The sequence below is a fragment of the Zootoca vivipara genome, chromosome 8 (genome assembly GCF_963506605.1).
Source record: "Zootoca vivipara chromosome 8, rZooViv1.1, whole genome shotgun sequence".
In the NCBI taxonomy this organism is placed as follows: domain Eukaryota; kingdom Metazoa; phylum Chordata; class Lepidosauria; order Squamata; family Lacertidae; genus Zootoca; species Zootoca vivipara.
This window is the reverse complement of record NC_083283.1, coordinates 27,573,614-27,593,594: the sequence shown is the minus strand read 5'-3', so window position 1 is coordinate 27,593,594 and position 19,981 is coordinate 27,573,614. Positions and strand designations below refer to the sequence as shown.

Genomic DNA, 19,981 nt, shown 5'->3' with positions numbered 1-19,981 from the left:
ACCAGCAGTGAATTTACTCTGCTTTATTAGTTGCTCTGTGATGCTTCCACAATGCTGTCTGGAGGGGCTATAGTGCAACTAAAGTGTGTGGTGTGTGTGTGAATAAAATTCAGAGGATTTGTAGTATGGAACATTAGGAGATTTCAGCAAGAAGTTACAGGAGGTGCAGTGAATGGAAATGAAGCAGTGTGACCGCCCCAGAACTTTTGCAGACACAGACAAGCATAGACAGCAGGATCTCAAATGTTTTTTTAAAAATGATGTCCTGAGGCTGTTAATGTGGGAAACTGTGGGTAACATGCAGGGCCAGATTTAGGTTTGGCCCTAAGCTACTGAAGGTAATGGGGCCCTTTATATGTTCAGCTGTCCTTTGTCAACAACAAATTGTCGCTGTTTTTTGTGTCAAATATTTTAGGGAGCAGGTTAGCTGGCGGGGCACATTATTTACATAATAGGAGCCTACACAACACAAAACACTGCTGCTGTGTGTAGGTTTTATTTTATTTGTTTTTATCTTATATTTTGGAAATGTACATCCAGGTTTTTTCTCTTTAAATTTTTTGGGGGACCCCAAGAAAGTGCAGCCCTAAGCTATAGCTTGTTTAGCTTATACTTAAATCCGGCACTGGTAACATGAGGGAAGATTGGGGGGGGGGGGAGATACCTGCTGAAATGTTAAAGTTATGTAGCTTATAGAGGGTGAACCATGAGTGCACAGTGCTGCTAAAACAACTCTTAGCGTGGAAATAACTTCACATAATAAGTTTTGGGCAAAACGGGGAAACTGCCCAGTTCAAATTAACGTCAAATGGCAGTATAAATTGGCAGCTCTCAATTTTCCTGTCTACACATGACATCTCCCGTTTATAAAATCTACTTTGACTCGAAAGGATGCTTCCCCCGTTATAGCCAATAAAAGAGAGGATTGTCTAGAACTCTATATTAAAAGGCACTACAATGCCTCGCTTGAGAAATAATTCGAATTCAACGACAGCCTACAGCCATTCAATCCCCTTCCAATGACCAAGACCCCACAACTATTTCTGAATAGAGGCGAATGAGAGGGGGGGGAGGAGATCCCCGTCGCTCGGACGGCGCTTCCCTCTTCCCCGCACCTCGAGGGCTCCTACCCGCCTGGGGCTCCTCCTCCCTCTCCGCCCCCTGCGAGCATCGCCCTTCTCGCCCCTCTGCTGTCTAAGGGCTGGACTCGGCCGAGCCCTATAAATGGCCCTGGCAGGGAACGGTCGCGGCTACCGCAGCCGGAGGAGCCGCAGTGCGAACCGTCCCGTCGGAGACCATGAGCCTGCAGCCGTGGGGATATTTAAAGGACAATGGTGAGTGGGGCGCGGGTCTCTCCGGGGAGCCGGAGTTTGCGGCTTCCCACGGCGGCGCCCTCCTCCCCGCCTAAGAGGGGAGCGGGTAGGAGATGCAGCACAGTTTCGGTAACGGGGACGAGCATCTCTCACCAGCTGCAGAAGCTGTTCCTTGCCCACCGGTGCCCGGTATTTTTATTTTTTTGATGGAGCTCCCCAATAGCATCTCTTTCTATACTGGATTCCCAGGGCTTTGGGGTGAGTCTTGGTATGTTCTGTTGATGGACTTTCCCTCGCTGGTTAGCAAAATTGGACACAAGCTTTTTGGGCAGCTACTGAGCTCTTTCAGCTGGCACTGGTGTCCTTGCCGCCTTGAAAGTGGGGACGGGGACGTGGCTTTCCTGCAGATCACAGAATTGTAGAGTTGGATGGAACCACAAAGATCTCCTAGTCCAAATGCAGGAATCTTTTTGCCCAATGTGGGACTCGAACCCACAACCCTGAGATTAAGATTCTTCCAACTGAGCTATCCCAGACTGCATGCAGCTTCCATCACGCCTGACCATTGGCCATGTTGGCTGGGGCTGGTGGGATTTAGAGACCAAGGACATCTGGAGGGGCAGCAGGTCCCCCTGTTTCTGCCTTGAAGAAGATGGATATAGCTTCTATTCATCCTGATTTGCAAGCACAAAGTTTGCAGGGAGGTTGTACGTTGCATGAAGCAATTGTTTGCATGCTTTCTGGTGAATTTTCCTGGCACTACTCACCACTAAAAAAAGACCATTACAAAACCAACACCAAATTCACTTTCATTCTGCTACGTGAATTGGCTGGTACGCAGTTCAACACCACCTACAAATAAGCAAAATTCTGGGACTGATCTGACATATTTTTATAGGTATTCAGGAAGCTGTCTTATGATGGGTCAGAATATTTGTCCCTCTATTCTTGTCTGCCCTGACTGGCAGTGATTCTCCAGGGTCTGGAGGCTGGAGCTTCAAAGGACTGAAGCTGGGATATCCTGTATACCAGAATGCACTCTATAACAAAGCAATGTGGCACTTATCAAAGCTAGCCTTTCTGTGCTTTCATTTATGCTTTCTGGCTAAGTTTTGTGGAAATAGCTAAGTAAAATTCTCTCTCTCCTCCCATATATTTAATTTTACACCCCACCTTTCTTCCACAGTACTCAAGCAGCGTTCGAAACTCCCATTGTTCTAGGCACATTTTGTGACAGGGAATTTCATAAACACGAGCTGTTTCTGAACTCTGGATGCAGTTCTGCGCCTAAGATTTAAGATTAAAATTGCCACTATTACTCAGAAGTAAATTCCAACCAAGTTCAATGGGGCTTCCTCCCAAGCAAAACATGTATGGATTGGGGACCTGAGAACTTTCTTTCCTTTCCTTTTTAAGCCCAAGATGTTTTGTTTAGGTTTTAGTTGCCTTGTTTAATGTACTGTTAATGTATGATGTGCTTTTAATTTGAAATATACTAGCCAGTTAGTTATGATGGTGTAAGTATTGCATGTTAAAGTGTTATCTACCTCAGACTCTCACAGTGATGCTTAAAATCAAAACAAATTTTGGAGTGGGGTCATTGAAGGACCCTTAAGTCTTAGGTTTGTGAACTGGGTGTCTCTGCCATCAGTTGTATAGGCCTTTGTGTGTTAATTGTGGTGCCAAAAAGATATATTTATATGAAGGAAAGGGGTGTAGGGAGAATTCAGGGCTTGTCTGCAGAGTGGAAGGAAAGGAGGACCTTTTTCTGCCTCCCCATTTCCAGTTACTCTCTGAAGACTGCAGAAGGGATCCTCTTAAGAATATATGGGGGGCCAGCAGGGGAAGCATGGCTTTGTTTTTCTGAAGTCTTCAGATGATAACCAGACCATGTGAAAATGAACATAAGATTTTAGCTGCAGTTCATCCATTTTCAGTTTTGTATTCCTGTTATACAAAGTGTGTCTAGACATCCTGTTGTTGCGCCCATAACCTAGGTTTAAGGTGCCTTTTAGCTCCTAGCTTTCATATTTCAGTTTCTAACACTGTACTCAAGGTGTTGTACGTAGAGCAGGGATAGCCAGACTACAGACTTTTTTTGTTGTTACTGGAAGGCCAGGGTTTTATTTTGAGTACCAGAACTGAATGGGGGCTCACAGCCTTTCCCGGTTACTCCAAGCTTTCTTCACTTCAGCAGCCTGCTTTAGAAGAGGAGTCATTTTGTTCCTGCTCTTTGCAGCCTAACTTAAATTGTGGGGAAGTTATGAGGATAAAACAGTTTGAAGAAACTTAGGAAGCTGCAGTTCAGTGGTTCTGCTCCTGCCTGCAGGGCCGTTTCCAGAAAGCAATTATGTGGCGCAACCGTTCAGTGCCATGGGAGTTGCCCTGTGCCATCCTGTTCCTTGTCCCTCAAGCTATTTAACATATATCTGAACCACTGGGATCTGACTTCAGGAGATTCCGAGTAGGGTGTGTGCTGCTAATTTTCAAATGACACCCAACTCTAGCTCTCTGTTTTATCTGAATCAGGAGAGGTAGCAGAAGTCCTAGACTGGTGCTTGGAGACAGTTAGGAGCTGGAGGTTGGCAAATAAACTGAATCTGAAACCTGAAAAGGCAAAAGTGTTATGTGTTCTGAGTTCTCAAATCTGGGAGGCGGGAGGCTGCCTGTTCTGGATGGGGTTATACTCCCCTGGAAGAAGCAGGTTCATAGCTCCTGGATCCAACTTTGTCACTTGGGACTCAGATGTCTTCGGTAACCAGGAATGCCTTTTTCCAGCTAAGTCTGGTTGGCCATCTATGGCGTCTTTTGGACAAAGAAGACTTGGTAACTTCTAGACTGGATGACTGGAATGCATTCTATGTGGGGCACTCCTTGGAGACTACTTGGAAACTTGTCCAAAATGCAGCAGTCAGATTGAAGCCCCCGCCAGTATTTATAACTCCTATAGCCCCTGTTTTTAAACAGCTGCACTGGATGCTACTTTGTTTCTGGGTCCGGTTCAAGCTACTCACATTAGTAGGTATAAACAATTTATACCCTAAATATCTGAAAGACAACCTCCTTCCCTACAGATCCTCCCAGTCTAACCTACCTCACAAGGTTGTTGTGGGGGTTAATCTATGGATTAAAAAGGTGAGATATCAATGCAATGCAATAAAATAATAAATCACTCTCTATCCTAGCGTCTGACACCTGGGATATATGTACTAGGACCCACCCTATTCTCTTGATTGTAGTATGTTTTAACTATTTAAACTATTGTATTTTTAAGGCGTGGTGAACTGCCCTGGGATCTTGTGGTGAAGGATGGATAAGAAATATTACCATCATAATTATCATCAAAATCCATGATGGCAATTGGGGGGGGGGAGATGTGCTGTGTTTCTTCCGGCACAGTTCTGCACGTATACTCAGAAGTAAGTCCCACTAAGTTCACCAGCTAAGGGTATATATGACTGCAGTTGTCAACCTTTAAATTTAAGTTAATCTGCCCATTCTTTCTAATTTACCATGGTCCTGTAGAACTGAGCAAGATACTAAAATTTGCACTCCCTGACTGCCAAACGCTAAGCAAATGTGAAATGTGTGGGTACCATGCAGTGTTTGCAGGACTTATAGCATATATTTAGAACATGACACTCTCTTATTGTCTTTCCCCCTTAGGGCCAGATCGCTGGCATGAAACATACCCGATGGCTAAAGGGACTAATCAGTCACCTGTTGCAATCCTGACCAAGGATGCCCACAAAGACCCTGCTCTATTGCCTTGGTTTACTGGCTATGATCCAGGGGCAGCTAAGACCATTATGAACACTGGGAAAACTTGCCGTGTTGCATTTGATGACACTTTCGATCGCTCAGGTAACTTAAGAGTTTTATCTCTTACAAATACTTCTAGTTAACCAGTATGCACCCCTACTAATATCTCGTGTGTGTGTGTGTGTGTGTGTGTGTGTGTGTGTGTGTGCAGAGCCAGAGATCCTCTCCTACTTCATACTGTTTTTGCATGGAGGGATCTTAAGCAATGTATATATTTATTTGATTTATTGATTTATTGTGGCAGGGCAGCTTTATAAAAACAGCCTGAAACTAAGATAGATTAGAAGCACAGGACAATGAAGAGGTCTTTGCTAGGCATGAAAATGACATCAGGATAGGTGCTAGGGGAAGCTCTGTGAGGAGGACACTCCACAGTTGGGGTGCCACCATGGGAAAGTCCCTCTCCCCCACTGCAGCACACTCTGGGTGGGTGGCAATCAGAGAAAGTCCCCTGAAGAATAACTTGAAAGTCTGGTGAGTTCAAGGGTAGCCAATATGGTGCGCTCTGGATGTTTCTGAACTCCGGTTCCCATCAGGCCCAGCCAGAATACCCAATGAGCAGGGGGGGGGGAAATGACGTCCCACTCTGCTCTGCTCTGCTGGCACTGCCTCCGCGATGCCCACCTCCACTGGTGGCGGCAGGAAAGTGGTGCTGGCATCGGCAGCTATTTATGGCAAAATCTCGCTGAAATTTTGTGAGCTCTCTCGTGCTCCGTGAGATTTGGGTGAGATCTTGCTGGAAATTGACACTCCTGCTGGTACCACTTCTCCACCAGTGGCAGAGGCAGAGGCTTTTGCCACCTAAAGCGGCACTTCATGGGTGGGCCAACCCTGGAGGGCACCATATGACTACCCTTGGCTAAGTTCAGGTGGAGAGAGGCCATTTTGTCAGTACCCTAGTTGCACGTTATGGAGAGCCTTAACACAAACCAACACCTTGAATTGGACCTAGAAATAGATTACAAGCCAGGGAAGGTGGCGAAGTACTTTTGTGATATGCTTGTGTGATAGCTCTTCCGCCTTCTGGTGGTCCAGTTAGGCAATTTCAGACTCTGGACCTGAAGGGTTTTAAAATATTTAGATGGCAATGTGTATTACTTAATTACTTAAATGAATGCCCCCCCTCCATCTTATGCATTATGCACAAAAGATGAGTGACCTGCATTAAAATGCAGAGAACGAGCAGTAGCCTCTGGCCTGGACAATAATCTCACAGGCACACAGATATTTGCCGTGGGCATATTTGCTGTGGCAATCTGGTTTTACCAAGCTTAAACCTACTTCTGAAGGCCAGTTTGAATATTCAGAAGAAGTTGAGATTTTTTGTACATGTATTATCCGTGCGTCTAATTTCCTGTCTCTAAAATAGTGGTGCTCATAGAGCTCATGGGTCTCATCACAGTTCAGTCTGAGAACATAGTACAAACCATAGAATAGATGTTCAATGAGGTCCTGTTCCAAATATGATAATAGCAGTAGGGTTGTAGATTCAGCAGCATTCATTCACTGTATTGGGATGGGGGCTTTGCATTGCTCATCATCATGCTTTCAGCTGTACCTCTGCCATTCACAAACCACTTCAGGTGATGCCCCTCCCTTAGTCATTGCCAGCAATGGCTCACTTACGGCCCTCAAAATGTTGCTGGACCACAATTCTCTTCATCACTGGCCATTGGTCATGCCAGCTGGGGCTGGTGGGAGTTGTTCAGCAAAATCTGGAGGGCTTCCTCAGTACATCACTGGAGGGGTGAAGTCAAATGAAACCAAGAAAGTTCGCCTTACTTCTGATGGAAGCTCTGAGTCCATTCAGCTTTAAAAAATGTCGGAAGACTGACACATGTCTGGCTTTGGCTTGTAGGCTGAGTAATTTTTTTATGTTTGTTTGTTTTAATTGTACTGTTAAGCTGTAATCCTCAAGGGATGCTTTGGATCATTGCGCTCCATGGGACTTCATAAAACTGCTTTGGATATTTAAGAATTAGGACCTTAAGGATGCTGATCCTAAACATTGGTGACATTCTACCTGCTTGCAGTGTTGTTGTTTTTCTGATGTTACTGTCGCACTGATGTAATGTTCATCTTTCGTGATGTTGTCCTACTCTAGTAGTTGTGATACCCTAACTTTGGCATGTATACCAGAGCATCGAGTTCCAGGTCCTGGCTTTGGGGACACCACAATCACCCTAGTGGGAATTTCGCTATCCATTTCAGTGTCTGAGTGTCCTCATTTGTCATGAAGCCATGACAGCCAGGCCACCCGCACTTTATATGGGCCTCTGAGATCTTTACATAACTGCTTTTTGTTGCTGGTGATTTATTTCTCTGTGGTACCTCTGGATACCAGACAGAATGAGAAGAATTGACACAGCTGAGCCGCAGGGGAGCTGCTTTGTGCAGGCATCCCCATACCAACTAAAGAAAGAAAAGTCAACGTTAAGCCTTTTGCCCTGTGCTTAACACAGCCTTTATCCTTGGGTATTCCAGCACATAGGATATCAATCACTGACATGAGACCAGCAGTGCTCCAGCACAAAAGGATTTAAGATCTGTGTTAGCATTAACTTTGAAATTCCATGCTATTGCTGGAGGTCAAAGAACTTGAACGTTGTTCAAACAAAGGCCTTCTGGGATTGCTACAGTACATTGGGTTATCGGCTTTCTGGCTATGGAAAGTTGGGTTCCTTTCCCTTTTTAGGCTGCAAATAAAGACCAGTTTAGTATCTCAGGGGACCCAGGGTTACAACAGTGGGACAGGGGCATTGCAGGTCAGGAAGGAGGTTCTCTTGCAGAACACCCTGTTTTCCAGAACTTCCACACGCTTTGTAGAGACTGTGATGTCTCCCTTCCAAACTTCCATAGAATAAAAGCTTCATTGTTATTGACAGTTGTTTTCCTGTAGGTGAAAAATTTCCTTCTTGGAAATGCAAGCCATATAATTGCACATTGTCAAACATACATAGCTGACGTTATTGACAATAATGACAAAGAATATGCCAAATCAATCTGCCGACCAAATGTTTATTTATTTCTGGACCTGTTAATGCATCGTTACTGACATAGCCAACTGTGCTATACTGTTACTTTGTTTTTATCCTTAAACAGCATGGGAAGGCCATCATTTTTTATCTTGGGGAAAACTTGGCTTCATTGTTTTCACTTGTGGATTATCACCTGTCACTATAAATCTGGCAACAGGTGAGGCTTTGCGTCAATAAGACCTGCTCTCCCCCATAACTATATATAAACAGGGCTAACATTCCTTGCCTGATAGATTTTGTTTTTACCTGGCTCCCAGTGGCATCTGCCTTTTGAAAAAAGGAATCAATTTCCCTCCTGCTTGCAACCTACTGGGTAGAATAGATGTTTTCTTCCACTGATTTTACAGTAGATTGCAAGCTGCCAGCTCCAGGGTTTTTTTGTTTTTGTTTTTGCTGATGTGACTATGCCGTCACACACTTGCATTCACACCAGAAGGGTATAATCAACAGATCCTTCCATGCACAAAAATCTGTTTAATATAGTGAAAACGAAAACCCCATAATGGAGAAAGATTGCTTATTACCAGAAGAAGAATCTTGCTGCATCTCACCAGATGTCTGCCTTGTCCAGCATTCTGCCCCAACAGCAGACACCTATTGGGGACTCACAACTAGGAGATGTGCCCCACAGCAGCTGGTTTTCAGAGTCATCATGGCTCATAGTCCTTGAATTTGTCCTATCTCATTTTTAAGCTGACCAAGTTAGTGGTTATTGCTAAATCTTGTGGTAGTGAACTTTAGGTGGTTCTTCTTCAGTGAGACAATGCCATAAGGAATAACTAAGAAATATGTACTGTATATGAATTTCCCACTGTAGAATAGTTGGTAGATGGGCATTTGACATTTTCATAGTAGGAAACCTGTTCCATCACAACTCCTTTATTCTTAAGCAAAAGCAGGATGGTCAGAGTTGGAAATGGGGTTTCATACTGGGGGGGGGGGATGTAACTGGAAACAGGTGATAACTTCTTCAGAGAGCTGGTGGAGGTATGATAGAGGCATTGTTGCTCATGCTGCCGGTAGTTACTCTGGTTTTGCTATGTTCTCTGGCCAATGAGCTTTGCAAGTTGCTATGATGCTTTAAGAGCCAGCAGTCCCACTTTTGAGCAAAGGCAGAGGCTGTACACACTATACATTCAAAGCATGTATGAAGCACCTTCTTTCTCTTAAAGAAATTCTGGGCACAGTAGTTTCGCCCTCACAGAATTACAATTTGTGGCAACCCTTAACAAACTACTTAGAATTATATTATTTGAGGGGGGGGAGTGTTCCAAATGTGCTTTCAAAATATTGCGTGCACAGAGCTAAAATCGACATACAAGACTTCACATGTATCTGCACCATGAGTGATGGCCTTCTAGGGAGGTTCAGAGAACCCATGCATTGAAAGGATTTCTGAGAGAGACCATAACACTTATGTAAGCTAGCCTCACTCCTGCCATGGGCAGCAACACGCAGCTAGCATGCAAGGGATACTGTGAACAGGAGTTCCTTCCCATGCCAACCCAATGCACAAAAGGTGTGGGCATGGCTGCTGGGATGACATTGGGTCTGCGGCATTGTGGAGTCAATAAGATTGTGGCCTGGCTGACAACACAGTTGCAAAAACAAAACAAAACAAAACAAAACCTTGTGGGGAAATGACATAAGCCGTGTTGCTGCCACTGCTAATGGTAAGCTCCCTGAAAAAGTGTTGGCAAATTCTCCTCCTGCTGGAGAAATTAGGCACTTCCCACCATTTCTGCACCACTTGGGAGCTCAAGATACTTCACAGCAGTTTGGGGTTGATTGGCATGTCTGGAAGGAAATAAGTATGAACACTTGCTGGCCCCCCCTCTTTTTGTGTTTATTTTAAGGGGGGAGCACTGCCATATTAAATTACACACTTGTGTGTGACGAGAGAAAGGAATTTTAGTCAATAACTACATTGGTTATTTGAAGGAACTTCAGAAGTATTTCCTGTGATGTGAAATGTACCTTCCTTGCCATTATAACTGGTTTTTCATTGAGATAGAAGTCAGAGCCTATTTATAGATGGGTGAGGGGTGTGAATTTTGGGCAAAGGCTCAGCTTCACTCAATACCCACAGAGTGACATGTAATTAACTCACAAGTGACAAGTGTGAGCTATTATTGTTCTCAACCAAGAATTCCTGTTCTTAATTGCCACCAGCAGTGCTACTGGTAAACCTCATGCTTCAAGATGACACTGTGTTTGTGGAATTCCCTCTTCAAGGAAATATGTACAGCAGTGCTCTTTCATGGCTGACACTGAAGAGAACTCTTAAGACTTTTTAATTTCAACTCACTTTAATTAATTGCTCTGTTTTTATTGTTACTGCTTTGTAGTTCACTATGTATTCTTTCATAAATTATCACCCTGTGTCCTGCAAGGCAGCTTAAAAACCCACAAATAAATAATCACTAGATGCACACTTGAGTTCTTACAATTGGCAAAATATCATGACCAAGAGGTTGTTTTTTGGGTTTTTTTAAAAAAAATCAAATCCGAAGACCACTAAACAAACAGACATGGGTCTCTTGGGACTGTTCCACTTTAGAATGCAAATGGCGATCACATTATTGTTCTTCTGCAGCAAACTGCAGAGCTAGGATGCCTGGGAGAAGGGTTCCAGTTTAATCTGGCAATCTTCCTGACATGCTAGCTTTTCATTTGTAGGGATTTTAAAACAACAGCAGGGAGAGGCATTCCTGGCTCATTTTAAGTGATATAGTCCTAGAAAGTTATACCCCTCCCTGTCTCTAAACCTTTAGATTGGCTTTGAACTCAAGGAAAGGGGGAATAAATGTGTCCCTTTACGTGTATAACATTCCAGTCTTCCCTGAGGCTTTATGGAGTTTTGCTATTGTTAGCTCCTGTTCAGGTGTTTGATGTCTTGGGGCTGTTTTGAAGCCTTCTGTAGTTAATATTAGTTTGTGGGAAAGAAACCCACCAAAGAAGGTTGCTATGAATGTATAGGGAAGTTTTTAATGCTTGATGTTTACAGTATTGTGTTTTTAATATTTTGTTGGGAGCAGCCCAGAGTGACTGGGGCAACCCAGTCAGATGGGCAGCATATAAACAACAACAACAACAACATGATGATGATGGTGAATCTGAACCTTGTTTATGCTGTAATTTTGGACAACTCCCAAGCTACGAGAAGGCCAACCATTATTATTAATTGTTTTTATTAAAAGATTTTCCTGGGCAACAAAATTACATACAGCATCTCAGCCCATTTATTCAAGTAACGTTAATTTCTACGAACAATATAGTGATGGCAGAGTAGTAATAACAGTGATGTAGGCACCAGGTGTATGGCTCCAGGTCCGACGGGACCACTTGTCCATCAGTGGATCTTGTTGGGCTGGCTTAATTGGCAAGTGCTACAGCAGTGCTCCAGGAAGCTGGGTCTAGCTGCCGTTTTAATTTTTCACCATGCCCACAATGTAGTGCTGCTTCAGGGCTTTGTAGGAAATTTAAAAGGTGGCTAGACCCTGGTCTAGACCCTGTCATCCAGTGCTGATTGTAGTGTCAGCGATAGGCCATGCCAGCATGGCTGGGGCCATGGCAGCTGCCCCAGGATGCCAGGTGATAGAAGATGAGATGCCCTCTCTGACATTGGCCATATTTGCAAGAGGTGCTCATCAAGCCTAAAAGAAAAGACCCATGCAGTACATGGTTGTCCCTTTCTGTTTCAGCCCAGAAAAGCCTTCTTTTAATCGAGACCTCTTTGTTGCAGTGCTCAGGGGAGGGCCACTCGAGGGTACTTACCGGCTGCGTCAGCTTCTCATCCACTGGGGTTCTACAGATGACAAAGGCTCAGAGCATGTGGTGGATGCAACAAGGCATGCAGGAGAGGTGAGTTTTTTTGTGCACTAGAGAATGCATCATGGAGGATAAAGCTACCAGTGGCTGCTAACCATGATGGCTATACTCTGCCTCCATGGTCGGAGGCCTTACGCTTCTGAATGCCTGTTTCTGGGAAACACAGATGGGCAGAGGGATCTTGTGATCAGATCCTGCTTGTGGGTCTCTCACAGCTACCTGGTTGCCCCCCCCCCCCCGTGAGAACAGGATGCTGTGAAAATGGGGTGTGCAAAAAGGAGAAAGAATAGGAGGGGTTGAGAAGATAAAAAGGAGGGGTGTGGAAGTATCTGAAGAATAGGAGGGGGTAGCGACTTCATAGCTGGGAAGAAGGTGAAAAGGGTGCTTAGTAGTTGCAATGTGTGGTAGCAGGAAGATGCAGGAGCTTACAATTGGGGTGTTCTGTGCGCAGTGGGGCAGCTGCACCCCCATCGTTCAGCCCAGACACTGAGGTCCAGCTCCGAGGGCCTTCTGGCGATTCCCTCACTGCATGAAGTGAAGTTACAGGGAAGAAGACAGAGGGCCTTCTCAGTAGTGGCACCCGCCCTGTAGAACGCCCTCCCATAAACAACTATCTGACTTTTAGAAGACATCTGAAAGCAACCCTGTATCGGGAAATGTCTAATGTTTTACAAATTTTTAAATGTGCTGTAAGATACCCAGAGAGGTTGGGGAAACCCAGCCAGATGGGTGGGGTATAACAACAACAACAACAACAACAACAACAACAACAACAACAACAACAACAACATTGTACCAAAGATGGAGGGCGAAAGTGCAACCAGGTTCAGTGCAGGACTGCAGAATAGAAGAGAGAAGTGGCTTCAGTAATGGGCTTCAGAAGGTGAAAGTTTAGTAGTTTCATGGGGGTGGGAATGGGAGGCTCTAAGGGGTTAATGGGGGGGGTGAGCAAGCATGGACAGAGTCCCTAGTATAATAGATTTTCCTTGTTTCCAGATTCATTTGGTGCATTGGAATCCTAAGTATAGCAATTATGCAGATTCTCTGAGAAAAACTGATGGTGCGGCTATCTTGGCTATTCTTCTGAAAGTAAGCTCTATCTTTCCTTACACATATTACGATACCTAGCAATCTTGCTGTCTAAGTAGCTCAGTCGGTAGAGTGTGAGACTCTTAATTTCAGGGTCATGGGTTTGAGTGCCACATTGGGCAAAAGATTCCTGCATTGCAGCGGGTTGGACTAGGTGACCCTTGTGGTCCCTTCCAACTCTACAATTCTACGGTATGTCTGTCTGAAACAATGTCCTTTTATATTACTCACACTACCCCAGTATTGCATGAATGTGCAAGTGTGATTATACTATGTTTGGACTGCCTTGGGGTCTCAGCAAAGAAGTGCAGGAGTTCATCATGACAGCACCCGCAGCCCACACCCTTAAGGAGAGTCCAAAAATTAAGACAGCTAAACTGATCCTTTGTGTGTGTGTGTGTTTGCACGAGGGAGCAGCAGTCCATAGCATAATTAGAATCTTATGTACAATTTCCTGGGAGGATTGCCAGTGGGGCTTACATCTGACAGTATAGATTCTGCTTGTGATACATATTGAGCATCAGCCAGTTGAAATGCAAAGATTTTGCAAATAAATGTTGCCGTTGAAATTCATTCTCTGACTGGCACCATGTAACTCAGTCACAAATATACTTGAAAGCCCCATTATCACCACATTTGTTGGCCTGAGAATCTGTTTAATTACCCTGGCACTGTGGCAGATGACACTGGCGATCCTGCTCTGGAAAAAAAAAGTCCTGGAGCTGTCTTCCCCTGAGCTCCCCTCCCACCACACCACAGTTTATTATACCAACAGAACACAATTAACACACACGTCAAACGGACAATCTGTCAAGCAAGTCATTTAAATCACCACCCCTGTGCTCTTCTTCTTATCACATAGGAATTAGAAACCCACAGCTTTTTTTTTCTGTTATGAAGGAAGCTCTGTGCATGCTTACTTGGAAGTAAATTCACCTGAATTCAACAAGACCTTCTAGTACATGAGTTTAGGGTTGCAGTCCTAGGTGATTAAGTGAGTTGATCAACTGATGAAAACTCTTTTGAAGGACTAAAAGCGCCCTAAATAATCAGGCTACATATTTTCAAAACAAACAAAAACCCAAGAGCGACCCCAAACTGATTATTTCTAATGAAGGAACTTGCAAAAACCATGAGTGGCAGGTGCCATTTTAGTATTCTTACTACAGACGAACCTACTATTTTTGCATTTTGCTGTCACAGCAAGAAATAACAGTGGAAATAGTTATGTAAATAACAGCTGGTTTATAAGTGGCTTAACAACAGAAAGGGTACTACTGTACACCCTTCCTTCAAATTTCCAAGGAAAATCTGTACAGAATCCTTCACTTGCCTCAGAAGGTAGGAAGTTGGATGAGATGGTGTAGCTCGGCCATGATCCAGAGGACTTTATGCACCACCTGTACCTACAACAGAGGTTTCCTGTTACTTTCTCTTTCAGCAGTATTGCATGTGGACTTCGAAAATACTTTTAGAAACTCTAGCACACCCACTGAAGCAAGAGGTTGCTGCATTCATGTTATACCATAATTTAGTGACAGCAAACCAAATCAAATGAACAATCAGGCAAATACATTGTTCCAAATGTTGTTCTCTGTTGTTTTTAAACCCAACAGGCATGATTTTTGCTGTTTTTCTGTACAAGATATTCTCAGAATTAAACAGACAGATGGGGTGGTTAAAGATCAATTTTGCATGTTGTTGTGATTTATAAGCTTCCATGCCATTCATCTTGTACTTTCTCTGTCACAGGTAGGGAAAGATCCTAAGCCAGAGATGAAAAGAATTATTGAAGAAATAGAAGCCATTAAGACCAAGGTAACTTGACAGTACAACTGACTCACACTTGCAAAACAGCAACCATCTATAATCTGCCAAGGAAACAAAGAGGGGGGCTGTCAAACCAGTCACAGGGACCACACACAGGAGAGGCAGGTGGAAGTTAAAATAGAAATAAGAGAAGGGTTGATGAAGAAGTGGATGTGTAGAAAGGGCATAAGGGAAGCAAGATAAATCATTTGGCTCTTGAAGATTAGAAGCAGGGTGGCTTTTCCAAGAACTGGGTTCAGCCACTATCAGATGAGTGTACACACAGTTAAAGGAATGGGTGCATTCCTCCTACATTTAGAAACTGGAGTGATCGTTTTTTATCTTTCCCACCCCATTTGTGTGTGTGTGTGGGGGGGAATGGTCACAAAAAGTGTGTGTGTTAGTTGTTGTGTTTTTTTGAAATAATTTTTATTGGTTTTACAAAACAAATTTTACATTTACCACATTTATATTTCAAAATCAATCTTCCAAATCTTAGGACTTCCCTCCTTCCCTTTGTGGGTTCTTTACATATATAAATCAACTGCATATTATAATTCTTCCACATTATCATCCTCCAAAATACCCAAAGTCTTTGTAACATTGCAAGAGTTACTGAAAGCCTGCCAAAGAACTGAAATTATTACAGTGTTCTTTTAAATACAGTCTACATTTGTCCCATTCCCTATTGAAGTTTTGTTCCTCCTGATTTCTGATTTTCCCTGTCAATCTTGCCATTTCTGCTTACTCTAATAATTTTGTCTGCCAGTCCACTTTTGTCGGCAGTTTCTCCTCTTTCCTCTGCTGGGCAAGCAGCAGTCTTGTAGCTGTAGTTGCATACATAAATAGTCTTCTCAAATTTTTCAGTATATCTGCAACTATAATTCCTAGGAGAAAGGCTTCTGGTCTTTTAACAAATGTTATTTAAAACATTTTTTAAAGTTCATTACATATCATTTCCCAGTATTCCTTTATCTTTTTACAAGGCGCCCTCTTTTTTCTTACATTTCCAACATACATTTGAGTTAGTCCTATACATTTTTGCTAACTTACTGGGTGTTAAGTACCAACAGTACATCATCTTCATATAATTTTCTTTTAGCGCATAACATGCTGTAAATTTAAAGTAATCTTTCCATTATTTTTCCCATGCTGCCAACTGTATATTATATCCAAAATCTTTTGCCCGTGTGTGTGTGTGTGTGTGTGTGTGTGTGTGTGTTAGTTATGCCTATCCCTGACCTCAACTAAATCTTCAGCTGGATTTAATAGTATTGCTTCTCTTTTTATTTATTTAAGGGGAAAGAGGTTCCTTTTCAAAACTTTGATCCATCCATCCTTTTCCCTCAAAATCGGACCTACTTCACCTACCATGGCTCCTTCACCACGCCTCCTTGCGATGAGTGTGTTACCTGGATTATTCTGAAAGAGCCGATCACTGTCAGTGTGGACCAGGTAAGCTTTCCTTATGCACAGCGGGTGGTGCTGTGGTCTAAACCACTGAGCCTAGGGCTTGCCGATCGGAAGGTCGGCGGTTCGAATCCCCGCGATGGGGTGAGCTTGCGTTGCCCGGTCCCAGCTCCTGCCAACCTAGCAGTTTGAAAGCACATCAAAGTGCAAGCAGATAAATAGGTACTGCTCCGGCGGGAAGGTAAATGGTGTTTCCATGTGTTGCTCTGGTTTCGCCAGAAGTGGCTCAGGCATGCTGGCCACACGACCTGGAAGCTGTACGCTGGCTCCCTCGGCCAGTGAAGTGTGATGAGCGCCGCAATCCCAGAGTCGTCCGTGATTGGACCTAATGGTCAGGGGTCCCTTTACATCCACATACAGATTGCTGAAAGCTTTGCTCTGTTAATCAGGAATAACATGCATGAATTCAATGCTGACAACAGCCATGAGAAATGCTGGGACATTTCTAAAGCTGAGGAATCAGAACTATGAGAAAAGGCTGAAAATCATCTTGGGTTTCAGTTCAGTTTTTGCATTTGTTCACCCAACCACAGAATCAAACAAGCCAATATTCTTTATAATGCACCTCAAAGAACTTCTGACAATGTAACAGGGGGATTAACCCCAAACTAAGACCTGGTTTACACAGCACAATAAGCTAAACTATATCTTATTGGGACTTTGTGAATGTGCTGACTCCTAGAAAGGAGCTTGCAACCATTTTGGTCCTCTGCAGTCCTTTATATTCCTGTACCATGCGGAGCTCAGCCAAAGTTTGGCTTGTGGTTAGGCTCTCTCTTCCCTAACTATCTTCTGCTGCCGTTAACATACCTGTCTGTCTCAATTTTATTGACAAAAGAAAACATTCAGGGAGGGAGAGACTCACCAAAGAGCATTTGATTCATATTTCCACCCCAATTTTTCCTAGCTTCCTCTCGGCAGCACCCCACACGGGGTGCCAAGCCAAGAGGGCACAAAATCGAGAAGATCCATAATTGAGAAGATCCATTTGGGTGCGCCAAATTTTGGGCTCGCTCAGGGCGCCATATTGCCAAAAGATTACCCAAATCCGCCCGTGCTCTCGGTTAAAAATTTCATTGGAGCACAAAACGCAAATGAACTTTGGCGGGTTTGCTGGGTTCAACATCATGAATCATACTGAAGCCCCTCCCTCAGCCTTAATTATGTCATTTAGATGGAAACAGGTTCTGCTGGCTTTATCCCTTCATGTTTGGTTGCAAGTACATCCCAAACGGACTCTGGTAGTTTTCTAAGGAAACTGCATTCCATGTGTCTGCTCAGTGCTTAACACATCTCATTTTTAGCCAGGCTCCAGGTTGGTCCTCACATATTTTTACTTCTCTGTAGATGGAAAAGCTTCGTAGCCTATCTAGCAACACTGCAGGTGACCCCTATTGTGCTTTGGTGGACAACTGGCGGCCTCTTCAGCCTCTGAATAACAGGATGGTAAGATCTTCATGCCAATAGAATCTTTGCTGAAGCCCATGACCTTCGGTTGTGAAGACCCAGGATTCCACACTCATGTTGTGTTCGACCTGTTGTTCTCCCTCGAGATCTGTACTGTTGAGCTAGAAATTCCGAGCAATGAAACAGGACAAATTAGATAAAATTAATCAACATTCTAGAGGGGGGAAATCACTGGGGAAAAATTAACTATATTAGAATGGGGGATCTCTCTCTATAATCTTTGTGAACACTACAATTTTTATGGAAAATTCTGTGGGTGGGTGGGAAGGTCTTCAAGGATCTCTCTCTCTCTCTCTCTCTCTCTCTCTCTCTCTCTCTCTCTCTCTCTCTCTCTCTCACACACACACACACACACACCTGTAAATGAAGAATGCTAGAGGAGCACAGTAGGAGTTGAATGCATTTCTGTATCATATCTATGTATAAAGTGTCATTAAAAATCCAAATTGTGAAGAAAACCAACCTGGAAGTCTAACCCTGCATCCTTCTCATTGTGGACAGTGAAATTAAAGACATCAATTCAAACAGAATATAGTATGGGATGAAGCATTCTTATTTAATTGCACAACTTCATTTCCTGTTGATTTGTTTGAAATGATAATGAATCTTTTGAACAGCCAGGATTTTTGTTTAATATATAGTAGGTAATCTTGGTGACTCTAAAATAGGGTTGGTTTTTTTTTTTTGGGGGGGGGGAATTCCAGAAAGCATTATGAGTTATTTAATTGTTAGGGTTTATTGTATCATTTCTCCGATGTGTCAGAAAGGTCACTTTCTGAACTTCTGATTTTATTATTTTGCAGTTAATTTTTATGCCATTGAAGTTAGTGTAATGAAATATTGGTCGAAAACCCATTTCATTTGTGAAATGCTCAGATAAATTTTGCAATGGGAAATATCTCAAAGACTCAAACTACTAAAGAAATTGAGTTTTGTATGTCCTGTTTCAATACATTGCTGTCAGTAGTTTACAGATTTCAGAATACCAACTTTGATTCTGACCTATTGAAATAAATGGACTTTTTTGCCATTAATTTGCATACATTGATTCCAGTGGAACTACTCTGTGTATGACTAGTCAGATCCTATCCTGTTAAGGAGGGGGCTGCTTTTTTTCTCCTCAGATCTCAAAAATCAATAAAAATATAAGAACTTGAATCTATTTAGTGTTTAAGTTGTAGCACTTATGTTTGTAAACATAGGGCGGTACCTAGCTAAATCATTCTCAGAGCAGACCATTGAAATCAACAGAGTATGACTCAGCTGGGTGCCACCCACGATTTGTTGCTTCAAATCTGAAAAACATTTTCAAAAAAATTGATGAAAACAACAGCCAGGGTGTTATTTTCTGGGTGTGTGTGTTGTTTTTCTTCTTGCTTTGAGCTGGTGCTTTTTGGAAAAAAGCAATTTAGATACTATTGCATGATGGCAACATAGGTGCTTCTGTATATAAAACAACAACAACAACAAATCTGTTTACCTCAGAAGCAAAGTTTTCAGAACTTCTTAGGTGATTGTAATATGATCCCATGAGAGGGCTTTGTGCACTTGAATCATTTTGATAGGGGTTAAAAAACATCATTGCGACGAATGTCCCCCTCTCTATTACTAAAATGTGACACAAGAATCCAGAGGTGAAGCCACACACACTCTTCTCCCGTTGCCTCCAAATAAACCCCTTTATTCTTGTGGGTTTATAAGTAAAGAGACTCTCCTTCCAGCTTAGGTGGCCTGGTATCAAAACAACAACAACTCTAGGCTGTTTGATAGAATAACCTCCTGCCACCAATAAAGGATCTCATTCGGCTTGATTCCACCTACTGCAAAAGTTTGCCCTTTCCACGCTGGCAACTTGTTGTCACCCCCAGGTTATCTTTCTAAGCCTCCTCAGTGTTACTCTAAGACACAAACTTTCGCCTCTTTTCCTGAGGTAAGTTTTGTCCTCTAATGAGTTACCACTTCTGTGAGTGGATACCTTGCTGGAAAAATAAGGACGATACTACTTGGCACAAAAGAGAAGAATTTTATTAACCTTAGAACATAGTTATTTATTCAACGTTTCATGTGTTTATAAGATACATTTTGGTTGTGGGTAATCTCTGTCAAACACTTAACATCGAGCCTTCCTGAACCTCATCTAGA

General features: G+C 43.1%; 1 protein-coding gene across 1 annotated transcript; it reads left to right on the top strand.

The window, feature by feature from the left end:
- Positions 1-1,204: 1,204 nt before the first annotated feature.
- Positions 1,205-18,873, top strand: LOC118090073 (carbonic anhydrase 3-like). Its single transcript, XM_035125402.2, has 7 exons — positions 1,205-1,334; positions 4,980-5,177; positions 11,919-12,037; positions 13,001-13,093; positions 14,846-14,911; positions 16,202-16,357; positions 17,720-18,873. The coding sequence occupies exons 1-7, from the start codon at positions 1,298-1,300 to the stop codon at positions 17,837-17,839; spliced, it is 789 nt and encodes a 262-aa protein (XP_034981293.2). The 5' UTR covers positions 1,205-1,297; the 3' UTR covers positions 17,840-18,873.
- The last annotated feature ends 1,108 nt before the right edge of the window (positions 18,874-19,981 follow it).

Excerpts from the sequence above, each read along its gene's own strand:
- LOC118090073 (XM_035125402.2), top strand. The coding sequence starts at position 1,298 with ATGAGCCTGCAGCCGTGGGGATATTTAAAGGACAATG. Across the intron at positions 13,094-14,845 it reads TCTTGGCTATTCTTCTGAAA|GTAGGGAAAGATCCTAAGCC; the intron begins GTAAGCTCTATC and ends TCTCTGTCACAG. Across the intron at positions 14,912-16,201 it reads TAGAAGCCATTAAGACCAAG|GGGAAAGAGGTTCCTTTTCA; the intron begins GTAACTTGACAG and ends TATTTATTTAAG.